The sequence below is a fragment of the Lepisosteus platostomus genome, chromosome 20 (assembly GCF_059453375.1).
Source record: "Lepisosteus platostomus isolate fLepPlt1 chromosome 20, fLepPlt1.hap1, whole genome shotgun sequence".
Taxonomy (NCBI): domain Eukaryota; kingdom Metazoa; phylum Chordata; class Actinopteri; order Semionotiformes; family Lepisosteidae; genus Lepisosteus; species Lepisosteus platostomus.
In genome coordinates, this window is record NC_142630.1 from 8,799,852 (window position 1) to 8,817,414 (window position 17,563).

Consider the following 17,563-nt stretch of genomic DNA (forward strand, 5'->3'; position numbering starts at 1 on the left):
AAAATCTGTGGAGCTGCAAACTACTAGGACCGTCCATCAATCATTTTATTATAATTTTCTAAGTATTTGCTTTTAACTTTTAAAGTTTTCTTCCAGTTGTATTCTCCGAGAATTGGCATTTATACCAGAAAACATATTCTGCTGAGATGCAAACGCAAACTAAGGTGGTTTGACATGAGTGTTTCGTGACTGTTTTGCTCAGAAATACCCCCAGCCCAAAGGTCAGAAAAAGAAGAAGATTGTGAAGTATGGGATGGGCGGGCTCATCATAGTCTTCCTCATCTGCATCATCTGGTTCCCGCTACTCTTCATCTCATTGGTCAGATCTGTAGTGGGTGTGGTGAACCATCCCGTGGATGTTACAGTCACTGTCAAGTTGGGGGGTTATGAGGTAAGTCACAGAACATGTGCGTATCTTTGGCTGTTGGCTGTCTCAACAAACCATTTAATTTTTCTGCAGAGGATTAAAATCAGTCATTTGTTATGTACTGAAAAAGAAGAACCCTCGCTATACCGAAGCATCCAGTTTAACTCCTAATTTCTCAGGAAGTTTGTGCTTGAGTTTAAGGATCCACTGATGTGAACAGATTCAGAATAATAAAGAGAAATCACCGAGCACTGATATGCCGTTTTTTGTCTGCTCCTCAGCCCTTATTTACCATGAGTGTGCAGCAGCAGTCCATCCAGCCCTTCACCGAAACGAACTACAGCCAGCTAACGGAGAAGTTTGGCAAGAATCCGGTGAGCACTCTCACGTACACACAAGTCTCAGCTACGCAAAGCCCTGGATAGGATAGTCTGGCTGAAGTAGGGTTTTAGTCAGTTTTTAGAACAAATCACAAATTATGCAACAGGCTTATTTAGTTATTTTTATTTAACCATTTATCCAAAAACATACTGAACTGTAACAAAATGTTTATTTTGTGCTCATGGAGAATCATTCCACTTTGAGGGCCAAAATGTTCTTTTCTAAAAGTACTACAAGTATATAAAATAGGGAGATAATTTAAAAAAAAAATGAATTCTTCCTATGCAAGATAAGCACACAATGGTAGTAGCCATGAGATAATGAAACTGTTCCAAGTCAAGTTTTGAATAGTAAAATATCAGTTTTTTTTTGTTTTGCGAGAACAAATCTTCCCTAAATCAAGGTTTAAAAGCCTCTTTGTTCCTCCCAATGGCAGGTGGCGATGCAGTTTATCACTCTGTACAGCTACGAGGACATTGTCACCGCCAATATAGATGGGAGCTCGGGCTCTGTGTGGAGGATCAGCCCCCCCAGCCGCCAGGAGGTCATTAAAGAACTGCTGAGCAGCCCGGTGGACATGACCCTGCGCTTCATGTGGAATTTCCAGAGGTCAGGCCGCAGGGGTGTTAGGAGGGACATGAACGCGTTAGGAGCTCCTGTTTCAGCTGTTCCAGTCTGTCTTCGTTGGCAACAGTAACCAGCTTCTATGCCAGTTGTTAATTCTTTACACTTGTGAGACAGTTGTCTTCCAATTGGAAAATGGCATTCTAAGGCATGTACATGTACGCTTTTCGACTGATTGAAAGAATATTTCCCACGCTGCCCTTTGTGCGTGTCAATCTCAATGGACAGGATTAAGAATGTGCAGTCTGGGGGTTGCCGACTGGCTCGGCTGGACAAGGCACTGTGACCCCAGACGTCACAGGACGCAGCCTGGGTCATGACGCTAGTCAGCTCCGCAGGGACAGAGCAGCCAAGGGCAGGGTTACAGACTAGGGCTTCTCTGGCTCACCTGCAGCCTTCAGGAGCTGTTAGCCAAGGGACTTGTCTCTCTGTCAGTTGGTACCGAGTCTCCTGTAAGTGACTGCACAGCCCCTTGATGTGTTAAACAATGAATGGCTTGAAGGAGGGTAGGTCAGAGAAGTCCCACTGCTCTTCTTCCTTCTCACAAGTGTGATTGCCACATCACCCTTCCAAGTGTGATGGGTCCAGAATACAAAAATGGCAAATGGGAAGGAAAAAATAGAATTTGCTAGTCTTGGTTGTGGAAGTGTGTGGGTTTTTAGCCCCACAGAAGAGCAGAGATGTGTTTCCTGGATGGTTGGGTGGTGGGTCCTCATGCTGTTCCTCTGCGGGGTCTCTGCAGGGACCTGGGGAAAGGTGGCACAGTGGAGCACACCTTCGACAAGCACTCCATTGACCTGAAGCCCGGCGATCCTGTGCGAGCAGGCCTAGCTTCGCTGCTGCTAGGGAACAGCTCTGAACCCGTGTAAGTCACGCAAAACATCTCCCCCTGCTGCCCTGTCCAGAATGTACGCCACAGAGGAGAAGGGCTGCACCTCGAACCTTGCAACCTGCAGTCACAAAGACGCATACATACTGTAGTATTGACATGGTGAACATGACTGCTGTGAAAGTATACACAGAATGCTAATTACAGTAACAACATTTCCCTTACAGGCTATTTAATTAGTGATGCCGATCAGAGAATATGACTTCTCAAATAGGCTGACATTATGCATAAAATTAACAATAGGCATAATTTGTTTCTTGAAAAACTGTGAAAGGTTCTGTAAATGCATTGCCAGTATAAGAACAGATTACATTACTAGATCCTTAATGCAAATCTAGAGAGGTTTGAAGGGTTGAGTTCCATAAAACTAGATAGATAGATAATACTTTATTAATCCCGTAAGGAAATTGATGTTACAGTAGTCCAGCCCAAGACAAGCAAATACAGACATCAGAATAGTTATAAAACAAAAGACAACAAAATAAATAAAAATAAATAAATAAAAAATAAATAAATAGGTGTGTGCAAAATGTGATGACCATAGTCACTGTAAAAACAATAAAATATGTGCAAAACTATCACAGTTTCTCACAGCCAGTACACGATATTTGCAATGTTTGTTTGTTTTACAGGCATGTGAATGACATGTTCCCAAATTATATCAGGGCGCCGAATGGACCTGAAGCTAAACCTGTCAGTCAGCTGTACCCAGGTAAGAGTGGTTACTATACCTCACCCCTGTCTCCAACCCGTCCGCCAGTTTTGGAAAAGCCAGGAGTTGTTGTATTAACCTGACCTAACCAAATCCTTGTAGTGTGTCGTGTTAAGTCTGTAATGTAAGAAGGTTTGATGATCAGAAACTCTCTTGACTGCAGCACACTCACCCCAGATCTCATTTCTAACCTGTTTCGGTGGCAGATGAGGAGGACAGCTACCTGGATGTGACTCTGACCCTGATGAAGGACCACTCGGTCAACGGCAGCGGGATGCTGGAGTGGTGGGATATTCACATTGCAGACTGCAGCTCTTCCCAGGACAGCTGCGGAGTCCTTCCCATGGTCATTTTCAATGACAAAGTCAGCCCTCCCAGCCTGGGCTTCTTGGCCGGATATGGGTATGAGCCTCATGTTTCATTGGCAGTGCTTCCCCAGCTGGAGAACCAAGTGCATTGATTTGAATAAGCATGCATAGAAATAAAACCACAAGTAGCTAATCCAACATTGCAGCTCAAAAGGTGAAGTCCTCTTTGTTGTATTATTGGCTCATTTGTATTCCTGAGACACTGCTCTCACTGCCCACACAGCAGTCACTTGGGACGGTTATCTGGTTTTTGCTCTTTTTTCATTTATGCAGACAGAGCCTTAAAAGGTATTTGCCTCCCAGCAAAGTTTCCAGATTCTCCTGCACTCTGAGTTTGCGATCGTGATTCTTCCAGATAGGACTTTATATTTCCAATCTACTGTTGGCACACAGTAGAAATGAAAAATGCTTGAAGATAAAAATGTTAGAATTTTAAGAATATTAGAAGATCTTCAATTGCATAAGAAGTATATTTTAACCTATCTAAAAAATGGCACAGCAGCAATGGTGCTTCCATTTAGTACTTAGGAAGCTGATTATTTAAGCTATCAGTAAATTTCAATTTGTATATATTCTTTTAGAGTTTGCTAACATCCATTTCCCCTCACATAGAAGTGTTCCGTTTAATAGTGCTGTGACTGTAGAATCACCAGTTATTTCTTTTTATATACCCACTTGATTTGGAACTCCCCTTCTGAGTTTTTCATGTCTCGGCTCATGGTTGTGACCCATGCACCCAGACACTCGAGGGAGAATGGAGAAGTGCAGTCAGACTACATTTTCACCTCACTGGCTCCGTAGCCCCGTGCAGCAGCTTCAGTGCCGAATTTAGGGGTGGCAGATCCCTTGCCCATGGGCCAGTGGGCCTGTGAGTGTCTATGTGGCCGAGAGCTAAGAGAGCTCTGGCTGACTGATGGCAATACCCAGCCAGTCGTGTGCCACCTCTCTAGGAATCCTAGTCACAGTCCGCTAGTGACATGACCCAGCCTCCAGCTCCCAATGCCTGGGTGATGAGAGCTCTACCTGCCCTTACCAGTTTTGCTACCAAAAAATGCCTCTGTTCAATATAATATTAAATAAAATTATTTTTTTTAATGCATACCTTATTTCAAATGTGCCATTATCAGAAGGGAGTGAAAACTTCTGCAAGGTGCATTGCATTTGCAATGTATTAAAATTTCTACCACTATTTTACGCTCCATTTAAGGACTTCACTAGTAGAAACCTGTAGCATGGTGATCTTCCAGCTGTGTCTTTCTGGGCATGCATTGTCACCGCAGTTTTAAATAGCTTGTCCGTGGAGAGTGCTGACTTCTCCTCCTGTTTGCAGGATCATGGGGCTGTATGTGTCGGTGGTGCTGGTGATCGGGAAGTTTGTGCGCGGCTTCTTCAGCGAGATCTCCCACTCCATCATGTTCGAGGAGCTGCCCTGCGTGGACCGCATCCTCAAGCTGTGCACGGACATCTTCCTGGTGCGCGAGACCGGGGAGCTGGAGCTGGAGGAGGAGCTGTACTCCAAACTCATCTTCCTGTACCGCTCACCGGAGACTATGATCAAGTGGACCCGGGAAAAAGACTAGGAGACCCACAGCCTGCACACTTCAACTGTCATGACCAGAGCTCTGACACTCACTGCTCATTGCAAATAAGCCTTGAGCTGTAACAACAGAAGGCAGGAGACTTATTCACCCATGTATCCTGGAACCCTTCGCCATGAAATAAGAAATTGTGACAGCTGGAGATCATAAACTTTTCCATTTTCTTTTCAATTTTATAAATACAACTCTAATGACTGCCACTAAGCAATTGGTGTTAATGGGCTGATATCACAGAGTACGTTTCATGGTTGCGTATTTACCTTTTTCTACGGGATAGCCCTAGCCCATTAATACAGAGACTGCATGGAGCTTTCCTTCGTGGCTGAGCCAAGTTTTTTTTGTTTCCTTTTCTGAAATATGACCTTTAGGACCTGGGTTGAAATTACCTCAGACCACAAGAATGTGGACGTCTGTGTTCTCATGAAGGGCGAGTTATGAGAAGGCAGCAGGACAGATGACATAGCGGACAGGAAACAGGACAAGGAAACGAAAGCTGGGAAGAGCAGGAGGATTTAGACTGGGTTCTTCTTTACTTGTATGCTTTTCTCAATTCATCCAGTCCGAATGGATAAATAAAGACATTTTCGGTGGGAAAACTGTGATCCCCAAAGACAACGTAGACCAGGATCTTAGCTAATTGTTATTCTAACACTAAAGTCAAAAGACTTTTAAAAAAGCTTATACTGAACTGTTTACAAACATGCTTAGAAGACTATGAAAGCTGTTGGAAAGAACAAACTGTTTTAGTAATGGATACATTGGAATGGAGACAAGGGAGAGATTTTAAAGACTTGAACTCTAAGGCTGATTCTAAACTGTCACTTAAAAACCTCTACACAAGACTGCATAGAAAGACCAGCTGTCGTCATCACCCTTTCATGACTTTAAACAAGTTTTATGTTAAAAACCAAGTACTGTCAAAAGACTCTATCCTTTAGCAGACCAAAATGATCATCAGGGAGAAGGAAACTGTACCAAACTCTGAAATGTGTTGAAATGGGAAAAAGCGTGCGTCTTGGATGTTTACATGCTGGAATAGTTTTATTTAAATTGAAACAAGCTACCAAGCAATAGTTTATGGCAGTGTTTCTCAGTCATGATCCTGGAGTCTGCCTGTGTCTGCTGGTTTTTGTGCCCTCTGGGACTTTAATCATCAGTGCCTTAAAATGATCTGCTTGGCATTTTAGACTTTTTTTCTCCATAAGGTGCAACCTCAAGTACATATTTTACAACTACGGCAGCACACAGAACTGCAGTCTCTCCTCAACTTTCTAATTAAGAATTGCTCCCTTATTTTTTACTAACAGGTGATCAGTCGGTCAGCAAACACAGTGGGAACAGTGGTGTACTAGACACCTCCCACAGTGAGTTTTTCATCAGTTTAAGCTATGCTTATGTTTCAGGTCACAGACCTTAAAACTCATTAGTACATGGTTCGTACCATTACAGATCTCATGTAGCTGAAGGGCTGAAAGCAAAATTAAAAAAAAAAACTGAAAGAAATTAGCCCGTGATTTAGAGCAAAAACCAGCAGACACAGATACTCCAGGTTCAGCATTGAGAACCAGTGCTTTATAGAAAAGCACAGTACCATACTATTGGTGCCAAAATGTTTCCAAATTAATGTTTTTGTATAATATTTTTGAACTGTCATAAAAAGGTTTGACACTTGCCTTATGAAATACATATCTCTAAATATATTTTCATTATAATCAAGAGGTCTTTTGTATAAAATTGCTATTTTTTCTTAACTGCACCTTCTTTTTGATGATGGGGGAAAAAGTGAAACCCTAATAGACAAATTTCAGTTCCACAGTTCAGGGTATTCTACTTTTTCTCATTGTCATGACTTGGTTCTTTTAATGGCGATGTGTTTTTTTAATCAATAAAAACCTTGTTCAGCTTTAGCTCTGACTTTCAAATCATTCTTCTTAGAATTTCTTGACTCACCAGTCACCTTGCTTAAAGTACGTTTTCATTTGAACCCAACCACTGCAAAACAATTTATTATACATCTTAAAGTACACGTTTTGTCTTTATAAAAAAAACATCTGTCTGCATAATTAAGTTAAACCTTACAGAAAATGATGGTTATATGGTCACGTAGTGATGACAATGGTACCAAAACTGCTCTAGTGCCATTCATTAAAGATTATATTGATGTGAAATGGCAGAGCGTCTTTAAAGTAAAACAAAACCATATTCTTAACGTCATCCACTGTACTTTAAACTCAAAAATGTTTATAACTGTCTGGAAAAGGAACCATTCTAATACAGTTATAGTTAAAATAACAGAGCAAACAGTACACAAATGCATGGGACATTCAAACAGGAACACAGTGCTACCATTTAAAATGATAATAAAAAGAATTGTGAATGGGGATTTTAACAACCGAGTTAAAAAACATAAAAATCACCCTTGGCTTTCTAAAAAGCAGACAGATTAAGGGAGGTGGGGGTAAGCAGTTCTAAAAAAAATGTTAAAAGGCAAGTTCAAGTTCACATTTAAATGGAATACAGCCTGCACTTAAACATTTGGTTGATTTGATCATTTAGATTTGTGTATTCAACCATAAGAAGGGACTGAACCCATGAGGGTGCCTGAGCATGGATGTGAGTCTCTCCGATGGAGTCAGCTGCTCTGAGCAGACAACTGAACACATGGCGGTGATACAGCGGTGTCCTCCCGCTGGAAAACCTCAGGTCTTCTCACTCCTGCGCAGGATCCAGAAGGAACTCGCTGATCTCCTCTCTCATCTGAGCCCTGTCAGCAACACAGGAAGGCAAAACCGCACCTTACTGGTTACTTTCTGCATGTCCCCAGTATGTTTTATCATCACAGCACACATTTTAATGGGAAAGAACTGCACTGCTTTGCCCTTCACTGCTCCCCATTTTGAGTTTCTCTGCCCACTGTTTGCCTGAGGAGTAAAACCGACTTCACACACACCTTTCAGATTCAACACACCATCAATTTCCTGTATATATACACATTATGTCTTTTAATTGATGGAAATAAAACTCTGATTTGTTGTTCTGGGCACAATGTAAACAACTTGTATAAAAATGAGGTTCAAAGTAGATTTCTCTTGTGCACTATTCTGAATAATCTGACACACAGCTGCAGCAGCCTTAGACAAGCCTATAGTATGTGGACCGAAGAGGAGAATTCAGCCTTCCACTTTACATTCCAGTTCATGCTAGAAACAGAAGACCGCAACAGCAATGCTGTCTGTATGGATCGGATGAAACTTCTCTTTGAAGTTCACAACACAAGATAATTAAACTGTTTTTTTATTAGTTTTAAAGGAACTGACTCACCTTCGCCTCCTGTGTTCAGTTTCTAACACAATATATGGAGGAAGTGTCTCTGCCGAGGTCTGTTGAATGCGAACAGAAATATTAGGGAATTAGACTTTTTTTGCCATTACCAACTCCTCTTGTGGGGGAAAAAAAAAAGACATTTCCTACAGAAAAATAATTTTAAGAAGATGTCTAATCAAGAAGAGGTCCTCTACTTACAGCAGAAAGATCTGGGTATTATTCAGTACAAAATAATTCAATCCCACAATTCCCATGGAGGCAATAAGGAAACAGTTGCTTAAGACAATCCAGTCCTGTTTTGCACACTTTTAAAACACTTTTTTTATTCTCACCATGTCTTTGATGATCAGTCTGCAGCTGTAACACAGGAGGCTCCTAGGGTCAGTAGAAGAGGCAGCCCTGGAGAGTAACATGTTATATGGCAGCCAGGTACAAACATGGGAACATGCAACACTATACAGGCTTCAAAGAATCTCTATACAGTCAACGACCTATACTGTACAATTTCTTAAGAGATGGGGCAGAAGAGATATAGAGTTAACAGCAGTATTTTAAAGAATGATTTAGACGGCTTGTCCTTGAACCTTGTTAGTGCTCTTCTAGTGGCCATCTAGTCTCCCAGAACCTGTCCAGTGCCTGAAAATGAATAACCAAGAACATGCAACTAGTTGCCCTAGACCTACTCGTCCGCAGAGCAGCGGCTCCCTCCTCCAGACCCGCAGCAGTCAGTCCGCTCGTCTCCTGCAGGGCGGCGCTGCAGTCCGGGAGCTGAGAGCCCCGGCGGAGGCTCGGGGCAGCTCTTCTGCGAAAGCTGCTCCGAGACCAAGGTGGCACGAAAGGCAGAGGCCTCCGCTGCAGAGAGACATGATATCACCGGTTCTCAACACGTCAGCTTGCCACTGGGCTTACGACCATGAATTCACAGTTTTCAACTAGAAAGATTCTGTTCCAGTACGGAAAGAGGAATTTATATTTATACAATTATTTTAATGAACCATGTACATTCTAGTTCTGGTCAATTTTTTTGCAGTGACGCAACTCCCCATGTTTGCTGACACAATACGATCTAGTGTCCATTGCAGTATGTGTAATAATAAACTTGAATTGAACTTTCAGATGTGGAAATGCAGCATTACAAGATATACACCTTAGTTGCACTGTCCTCTGCTTTGCAAAACAATTTCCTGGAGTCACTGGAACCTGCTTTATTCTAACATTTTCATCAGCAGGGGTCCTGATCCCTACCTGCTCCAGTGTCCAGAGCACACAGGCACAGCAGGCACCTCTCAGCCTGCTCTTGGTCGCTGCTCAGTTGTGGGCAGGCAGTGTTCAGCTTCTCACTGGTCCTGAAAAACACCGCAAATGTGCTATGTGCCAATTCAGATGTCCCAAACACTCCTGAACAGGAAAACTGACACAGAAGAGTTTACAGACATCTCACTTTTACATCTCAGAGAAGGTCATGAAAATTAAACGGGAAAAATCCTACAACATTCAACACTTCCAGTCTACTACACACCTAGCGCTGGCCTAAAGATGGAGTACATCATACTGTCCTTCTGTTTTTCACTGGTACGCAAGTGTGTAATGGCACCTAAATATGTGTGGAAAGCTGACTTCTCGGAAATCACCTGTAAATAGTGCTTATTGTGGAGGGGAAGTCCATCTGAAGTTTATTGACGAAGCTCTCAGTCAGGCGCTGAATACTGGCCTTTTCAGGTGCCTGAGAAAACAGTAACCGCAGAGAGTCAGAACAGCTTTTTAACTAAAAGAATCTAATTTCATCCTGGCAGGAAATAGCAGTTATTTGCGGGGGGGATCTGGAATAGGATCCTTATGACATCAGAATCAGACTGAGACAAAGTCACAGTCTCTCAAGTCAGTCAGCATGTGTCTACAGAAACACGGTTTATAAAGTTCACGAGTGCTGCAGATCCTCCAAAAGACAAGCACGCATAGAAGTTACTTAGATGACCAGAATTTTTTTTTTCACATAAGGAATGCCTTACAGAATAGAATTGTCGTGGCTTTTAACTAAAGGCATCAAAATACTTCTAGATTGCACTTCACAAGGAACCCATTTTCAAATTTACAAAGAATCTTGATACAAAGAATCAAGAAAACCTTTTATCTTTGACGTTCACTGCGTGATGTCTGATAGCTTTTCGCTCTAAGTATCAGGTTCTCTGTACAGAGCACATTATACGTAGTTTAAGGCTTAAACCAAACACATCGGAGCTTGCGGCAGAGGAAGAGCACACAGAGCGTCACTCTTTCCTAGATTAAGAGCAGATTAGCACAGGACGATCTGGCCTGAGTCCACTGAAGACAAAGGTATCAGCTCTGTAGTCTCCCATTTTAGGCCAGCTCTGGAACAAGCAATAAAAAAACATCCCACGTAAAGATTAAGTGGGGTACAGAGTTTAAAGAGAATCAGGAAGGGATGAAAACCATTGTGTGAAAACATTACAGAGCAGAACCTGCCAGAAACTTCCACATGCAAAAGAAGTTGTTTAACTTGTTTGTATACTGGCCCACGAATTTTGTCCAAGCCCAGGAAATACACAGCTTCAGGAAAATTACTCATTCTTGAGATAAATGCCACGGGGAATGATTAAATACACACATTGTTAGAACAGCCACTTGATTGATTTGTTGTTTTGTTCCCATGAACTGAGAGTATCTGGGAGTGTTTAGTGAAGCCCAAGGCCATGGACCAATATTCTAAGCACTGACAAGGCAAGTCATGTTCAAAACAAAGGAATAAGCTCTATTTGACGTTATAGCACTTAAATTGTGAAACAACCACTCATTAAAAAATGCAGCTGAATTTTAAAACAAATAGAACCTGTTGCTTAAATTGAACGGTTGCTTAAATTGTAATCCTTTACTTCAGTTTTGTTAAGTCTTTTCCAAATAAGCAAGTTGTACAAATTCATTTCCCAAGTTAATCAAAATAATATTGGTGGGCATATGTCTGAGAAAGTTTTCAATTACATTTTCCAGTCTATATTATCCCTCCGATATTTATTTCAGGTCATCTTACGGCTCTGCTCATACAGGATACTGTATATAAATGTTAGTGGTGAATCTGCTCAGCTTATTTGAAGAATAGTCTATTTTTTTTTTTGCATGGAATAATGCTGATATACAGTACATGATTAATACGGAATTTCTTCCGTTCAAAATTGTTTTGAATTTCTCTCGCTTGTACGTGTCTGAACATCTAAACTAACAAGCAACGATATCAAGTGCAACAAGCCCACTTCACAGGTGATCTCTAGCTCTTACCTTCGTGCCGAGGTTTGGAATGAAAACGGACGAAACCCCAAACATCTTATTATAGAAAGCAATTTCCTTGGAGGAGTACTCCCTCATGGGCCTGACGATGGTAATATCTCCGTATCGGGGATCAGAGAAACCCTTCAAATTGCAGCACAGAACAAAGCCTTTAAGATTTGAGAACCATCAACCAGTTTCTGCCACAAACATGTCTAAAGCACACAACGAAACTTCCATTAAGACAACATAAAGTTTGTAAACTGGAGAATGCCATTTAGCTGGTGTGCTAGCTTGGAAAATCTCATGCAACTGTTTCTTGAAAGACCCCAGGGTATTGGTCTCTACAACATGGCTGTGCAGTGTGCTCCATACTCCCACAACCCAATGTGCAAATAGGTGCCTTCTGTTCTATGCTTTAAATACTGTTCCTCTTGGTTTCCTTGGTTTGTGTCCTCTGGTTTGTATTTCACTATTAATTGTGAAAACGTTGATAATTTGTCAAGAGCTTTGAGGATTCTGTATACATGAATAGGTTCATAGTCTCTCCTCAAAGCCATAAAGGTTCCCATGGACTGTCAAAGTAGGGCAGCTCTTCGAGTCCGAGTTCTCTGAAAAAATCTTCAAGCTCATTTCCCACTCCACATTTGATACTTATAGTTTATGCTTCCCGTATGGAATTCTCTGCACATAGCTGCATTAAACGTCATCTGTGGGTCTTCACTTCTAAATATTTCCATATTTCCCATTCAGAATCTACAGTGTTTGCCAATTCTCCTATTTTGGGGAGTATCATTGATGAATTTCACAAGTTTAATACCTGTATCAGAATCTAGATCTTTGACATACATTAGGAAGAACACAGTGGTCCCTGAGGCACTCTGCTAATTACAGTATCCCAACCATAGTGTGATTTCATATTTGAATATTTCTTTAAAAATTACACATTTCTTTTTTGTATTAGATTAGATCTTTTTTTCCTCCAGTTCTAAGGTGGTGGACCTTTGGTGCTTTAATATGCAGTCAAACACTGACGGTTTACTTTACATTAATAGTTTTGGTTGACAGAGCACTTCGTTTCAAACGTAACATTGCACCCATACACGATCCTGTCCTCACCGTGTCCATTGCCAGAGAGGCGCCCCGGCCCAGGGAGATGTTACTAAGGAGCTTCACTGCCAGACGAGAGCAACTGTCTCCCATCATCACCTTAGAGTAACCCTTGACCCGGGCTGTGTGCACAATCAGATGGTGCCTAATGGGAAAGAAAGCAGATAATCTCGGTCACGCCAGAGATCAAAAGCATGTCAGCTGCTGAAACTAAATTCCTACAGTAGCAAGTAAAGCCTTATCATGTCTTCTTCTCCAGCACTGTCCAGATACGAAGTGCACCATTGTTGTATTTGCCCATTGGTCATACATTGTGTAAATGTCTATGGACTGGTTTTAAAAAAGTATTCACAGCTGATGATAACCTTTGGCAGACAGGTTAATGAATACTTTTACCAAACAAAGCTCCAGTCTCTGAAAACGGCAATTTGAGGAAATGTTCAGCCTGTTTGTTGACAATCTTTATGAGTGTTGTGACAAGGCAGCTCCTGCCATCCCAATATGCCCCATCAAAACACTCCACAATTCCTGCTTGGTCCTGTGTAATACATTTTGAAACACAAATACAGTCATGGTACCACACCTGAAAGAGAATGCTAAATCCAGCAGCCATATCAACTCACAACTGGCAACCCACTGAAGCTCAGCAGGTGTGAGCCTGGTCAGTATCTGGATGGGAGACTCCTGGGAAAGCTGAGACTGCTGCTGGAAGAGGTGTTAGTGAGGCCAGTAGGGGGGCGCTCACCCTGCGGTCTGTATGGGTCCTAATGCCCAGGTATTGAAAGAAAGATACTATACTGTAAAAAAGGCACCATCCTTCGGCTGGGATGTCAAACTAAGGTCCTGGCTCTTGTTGGTCATTAAAAACCCCAGGGTGTTTCTTGAAAAGAGTAGGGGTGTTACACCGGCATCCTGGCCAAATTTCCCATTGTCCTTTACCAATCATGGCCTCCTAATAATCCCCATCTCTGAACTGGCTTTATCACTCTGTTCTCCTCCCCACTGAGAGCTGGTGTGTGGGGAGCGTACTGGCGCACTATGGCTGCCGTCACATCATCAAGGTGGGGGCTGCACACTGGTGGTGGTGGAGGGGAGTCCCCATTACCACTACCATTATCAATCAAGGTAAAGCCCTTTGAGTGGAGTGTCCAGAAAAGTGCTAATACAAGTGTAATTAATTTATTCTTATTTTTAAAAAATGGTGAGAGGATGATGAGTTAAGCATGCAAGATGAAAGACTGTTTTTTTAACATGTAGAAATTCCAAGCTCTGGAGTTATGTCTTTGTGATCTCACCTCAGCATCTGCAGTATCTGCTCTTTAGCCGTCAGAGTTTTTACAGAGTCCAGCAGTCTCTCCACAGCCTGGGTTTCCTGTAGCGTGAAGGTGAAGGGTCTCCCACCGGATGTTCGACCCTCTTCCTCAGGCCTGTCCTGGGTAGAGAGCTCAGAAAGCCTGGATTGGGCTTCGAACAGCTGGGAGTCCTGGGATGCAAAGGCATTGCTCTTCTCTGTCTGGGTGTTTGTACTGAGCTGGATGAACTGGTCTACAGCAGCTTTATAAGACCCCCCCGGCTTGCCTGGGATTGAGGACACGCACTGCAGAACTGAACTGGGCAGGCGGAAGACCTGGTAAATGAAACAACCAATGGAAAAAAAATGCAGTATTGAACAACATGCTCAGAGAGTACGGATCAGCTGTGAACGACTGGATTAAATATTGCAATGACAAAAGCTTTGAGCCAAGCAGTCATGTAAGAGTTTCCTTAGGGAAATCTGGAGTATGGCAATGGAGTGATTATTGGCTGAAAAACTATGCTACTCTGAAAGAATAACACACAACCATACCAACTGAAATGGATCATTTTATGACAGTGCAGCACAGACCACTGAAGACTGAACACTCTGAAGAAGCAGTACACTACTTACTTCCTCCAGGTGGACAATGTAGAAAGGGAATCCTGTGGCTTCGAATATAGACTCCATCTGGGCTATTCTTCCTGCTCGCTCTTCTAGGCTCTGACCACAGGCAGACCCTTCTATAAAACACATTATGAAACTAAACAGAAACCAGGGAACTGTCTAGTCACGGGGAAACGAAGGCAGAACCATTCATCTTTAGAACCCTTGGTTAAAATCAGTTCAGTTGCAGTTCCAGTTCATAATCCGCAACATTCACTAGCAGAACAAGCAGAGAAAGTCATCATTACCCAATGCTGGTGCAGCACTTAATGGCTGTAGGTTGTACTGGTCCCCGATTTCTACACCACTTAACTCATTAACCTCAAAGTGTAGATGTTATGGCAAAAAAATAAACAGCTTCCAGTTTTAAGTACAAACAGCACTCATAAACACCAACTAAAAATGAAATACAGTCTTTCATGTGCAATATAAAGTAATGGATCTGTATATACTGTAAAACAGAACATTATTTAAAAAAGATTAGTTTATTACCATCAATGTAGACTATTCCCGGTATAAATCTTAATTTCTTTGGAGCTTCACGGCTCAAACCCTGAAACAAAAAGAAAAATCAAAGACCACTGGTTTTATGCATTGCATTAAAAAAAACAACTTACAATATTATCAGCACTATTATTTGTTCCATTTAAAAAATAATTTCCAAAGTAGTAGAGTGACTTTAAAATACAGAGGATAACTTACAGAGAATAAAAAAGGATAACTTTGAACTAGTTAATTAAGGTATCAGGTAATACCAATTAATCACTTTGCTTATTTAGATCATTTCTGAGGTTAAAAGTTAGTAATATTAGTACTGCTACGCATTAGTGGCAGAAATGAAACTCGGAAGAAACTACTTTAAAAATAGTTGTGAAGAATGTTAAGCAAACTGCACATCAAGAGCATTTCCAAGTCACACTTGATGGTCCATGTATCGATGAATAGCTTAATTGAAAGATCAAAATAATCAACCGTTTCATAATTGCTCTAGTGTAAAATCAAGAGGCAGACTTGTTTCAGAACATTGCTCCAAAGCATTCGGGAACAGAAATTATTATACTACCTCCTGGACCTGGGAAAGCATGGAACTTGAAGCAGGACCACCTGACAAGGCCAGAAGAACCTGGACATGAACACAAGAGTTACTGACAATCGGTAAATTGAATGAAAAAAAAAAAGAGGGAAAAAGAAAACGCTCATTGTTAACTCACCTTCTCCCCAGGAAAGATGAGACGGGTTTTCCCCAGCATGGCACGAAATTTATGTACAAAGTACTCCTTAAAGCACCCCCTGAATTAAAATAATAAATCCTTATATTTATGTCGCACTTATCTGGACAGTCCACTCAAAGCACTTTACAGGTAATGGGGACTCCCCTCCACCACTAGTGTGTAGCCCCCACCTGGACAGCAACAAAATTGCACCAGTATACTCACCACCCACCAGCTATCAGTGAGGAGAACAGTTCATTACGAGCCCATGATTGGTAAAGGACAGGGTAAAGTTCAGCATGGACAATTCTATACAATTTTCAAAAACATTCCATTTTTAAACTGAAAAAAGTCTAATTCTTTAGTCGCAGGAAATCTTACCAAGCCATCCTAATATAACAGGGGAGACACATAAATGAAATAAACGAAGTTTACAAACGTTTTAGCACATCCTTAAAACTTTATGAACGATTCCACAGATTTTTAATTTAACTCACTTGGTGCACACGTGAAATGTCGTCTGATCCTTTATTTAACATTACAGTAGCTCTGGCTATGCAAATTGTCAACCTTTTACGTACTCGGATCCCCTGCAGTTTCTTAAAAATATTATTTTTAAGTTTACAATAAAATTGTTACAGCACAGCTTCTAAATCTAAAGGTTGATATTTTTCCTGAAGTCGTGCACCCCCCGTGTACTATCGTAGCTGAATGCTGCAGAGAACTTGGAACTTGTGTTACCTGCAAAAGGCGTCTCCAACACGGATAACCAGCACTGCCGAGCCTTCTTTGCATTTCACGCACTTCTGAGAAACACTGGAATGGAAAACACTCTCTGAGTCTCCCTCACGTTTGTTTTGAAGAAGAGGTTTTTGGGAAAAGGTCTCCTTCAGGAAGAAGGGTTTGAAAGCCGTAATAAAAGATGGGGAAATGGTAAGAATTATGCACTTCGTGTATCACGCTTACCTGGGAATACTTGTGTTTTCCACCAGATGGTCCTGATATTCCTCGTGGATCTGACACATGGCTCGTTCTGGGCGGCGAAGATTACACTGTGTGTCTGTAAAATACGTGACTGCCTTGTCAGATCGGCGTATTATTTTACGTAAAAGTATTTATTTTGCAAGTTAATCGTTTCAGGTATAGTACAGCCAACTAATGATATATCATTTTCCCTGTTCAACGCTGTTGACATACTTCACTATCCAAGGGACTGCAGCGAGGATGTGGGTATCAGCTGTGTGCAGCCTCGCTCTTTTTGATGACGTACCGACAAGAAGTTTAGTGTCAGAGCCGTCCAAAACTCAGATTTTGTTATAAGGTAAGGAAGGCAAATCAGAATCGTGTCAACAGCACCACCAGTCCATTGTTACTAAGATTTAAAAATCCATAAGGACACTGCTTAAAATGCATTTCACGTTTCTGGAGTTTGTGCTTAAAATATTAGAACAGCGCCCACTACCGAGGCTTTATATTATAGGGGAATATTGGCTTATGGGAATTGTAGTTTAAATGTCCCTATTTCTTCCACTGTAAGCGTCTGAAAGAACATCAACACCCAGAAACACTGGCGGTTAGCAGGGACTGGAATAGGGTTTTGTTTTATCTTGTAATGTTTACCTCTTTGTCGTCCGGCATGTGTGTAACGCCACCATTTGTGTCGCTGGGTTGATGCCGTGTGTAATGTTTACCCCCCAAAAAACGCCCCGCTTGCACACACACGCGCACGTACGTCGAAAG

General features: G+C 41.7%; 2 protein-coding genes across 8 annotated transcripts in view; one reads left to right on the forward strand and one right to left on the reverse strand.

Moving 5' to 3' along the window:
* Positions 1-6,846, forward strand: part of piezo1 (piezo type mechanosensitive ion channel component 1 (Er blood group)) — a 76,064-nt gene extending 69,218 nt beyond the window's left edge. For all 5 annotated transcript variants that reach the window (XM_088613577.1, XM_088613579.1, XM_088613581.1 and 2 more), the window contains 7 exons: positions 203-391; positions 649-741; positions 1,185-1,357; positions 2,115-2,237; positions 2,894-2,973; positions 3,180-3,375; positions 4,672-6,846. In XM_088613577.1, coding sequence (XP_088469703.1) covers positions 203-391; positions 649-741; positions 1,185-1,357; positions 2,115-2,237; positions 2,894-2,973; positions 3,180-3,375; positions 4,672-4,921 — 1,104 coding nt within the window. In that variant the 3' untranslated portion in view covers positions 4,922-6,846. The remainder of the gene's footprint in view (positions 1-202; positions 392-648; positions 742-1,184; positions 1,358-2,114; positions 2,238-2,893; positions 2,974-3,179; positions 3,376-4,671) is intronic.
* Positions 6,847-6,929: 83 nt separating this feature from the next.
* On the reverse strand, positions 6,930-17,529 carry ctu2 (cytosolic thiouridylase subunit 2 homolog (S. pombe)). Of its 3 annotated transcripts, none has more exons than XM_088613585.1 (16): positions 17,444-17,529; positions 16,790-16,883; positions 16,565-16,639; positions 15,824-15,902; positions 15,676-15,735; positions 15,105-15,165; positions 14,580-14,689; positions 13,948-14,279; positions 12,662-12,797; positions 11,555-11,686; positions 9,895-9,986; positions 9,509-9,609; positions 8,947-9,115; positions 8,596-8,662; positions 8,261-8,319; positions 6,930-7,703 (listed from the first exon to the last, which is right to left on the reverse strand). In XM_088613585.1, exons 2-16 carry the CDS (start codon positions 16,846-16,848, stop codon positions 7,649-7,651), a joined length of 1,587 nt encoding a protein of 528 aa, XP_088469711.1. In that variant the 5' UTR covers positions 16,849-16,883; positions 17,444-17,529; the 3' UTR covers positions 6,930-7,648. The 3 variants fall into 3 exon arrangements, with proteins under 3 accessions (XP_088469711.1, XP_088469712.1, XP_088469710.1); XM_088613586.1 differs by lacking the exon at positions 17,444-17,529 and adding an exon at positions 17,094-17,220; XM_088613584.1 differs by lacking the exon at positions 17,444-17,529 and adding an exon at positions 17,021-17,155.
* Positions 17,530-17,563: the final 34 nt, after the last annotated feature.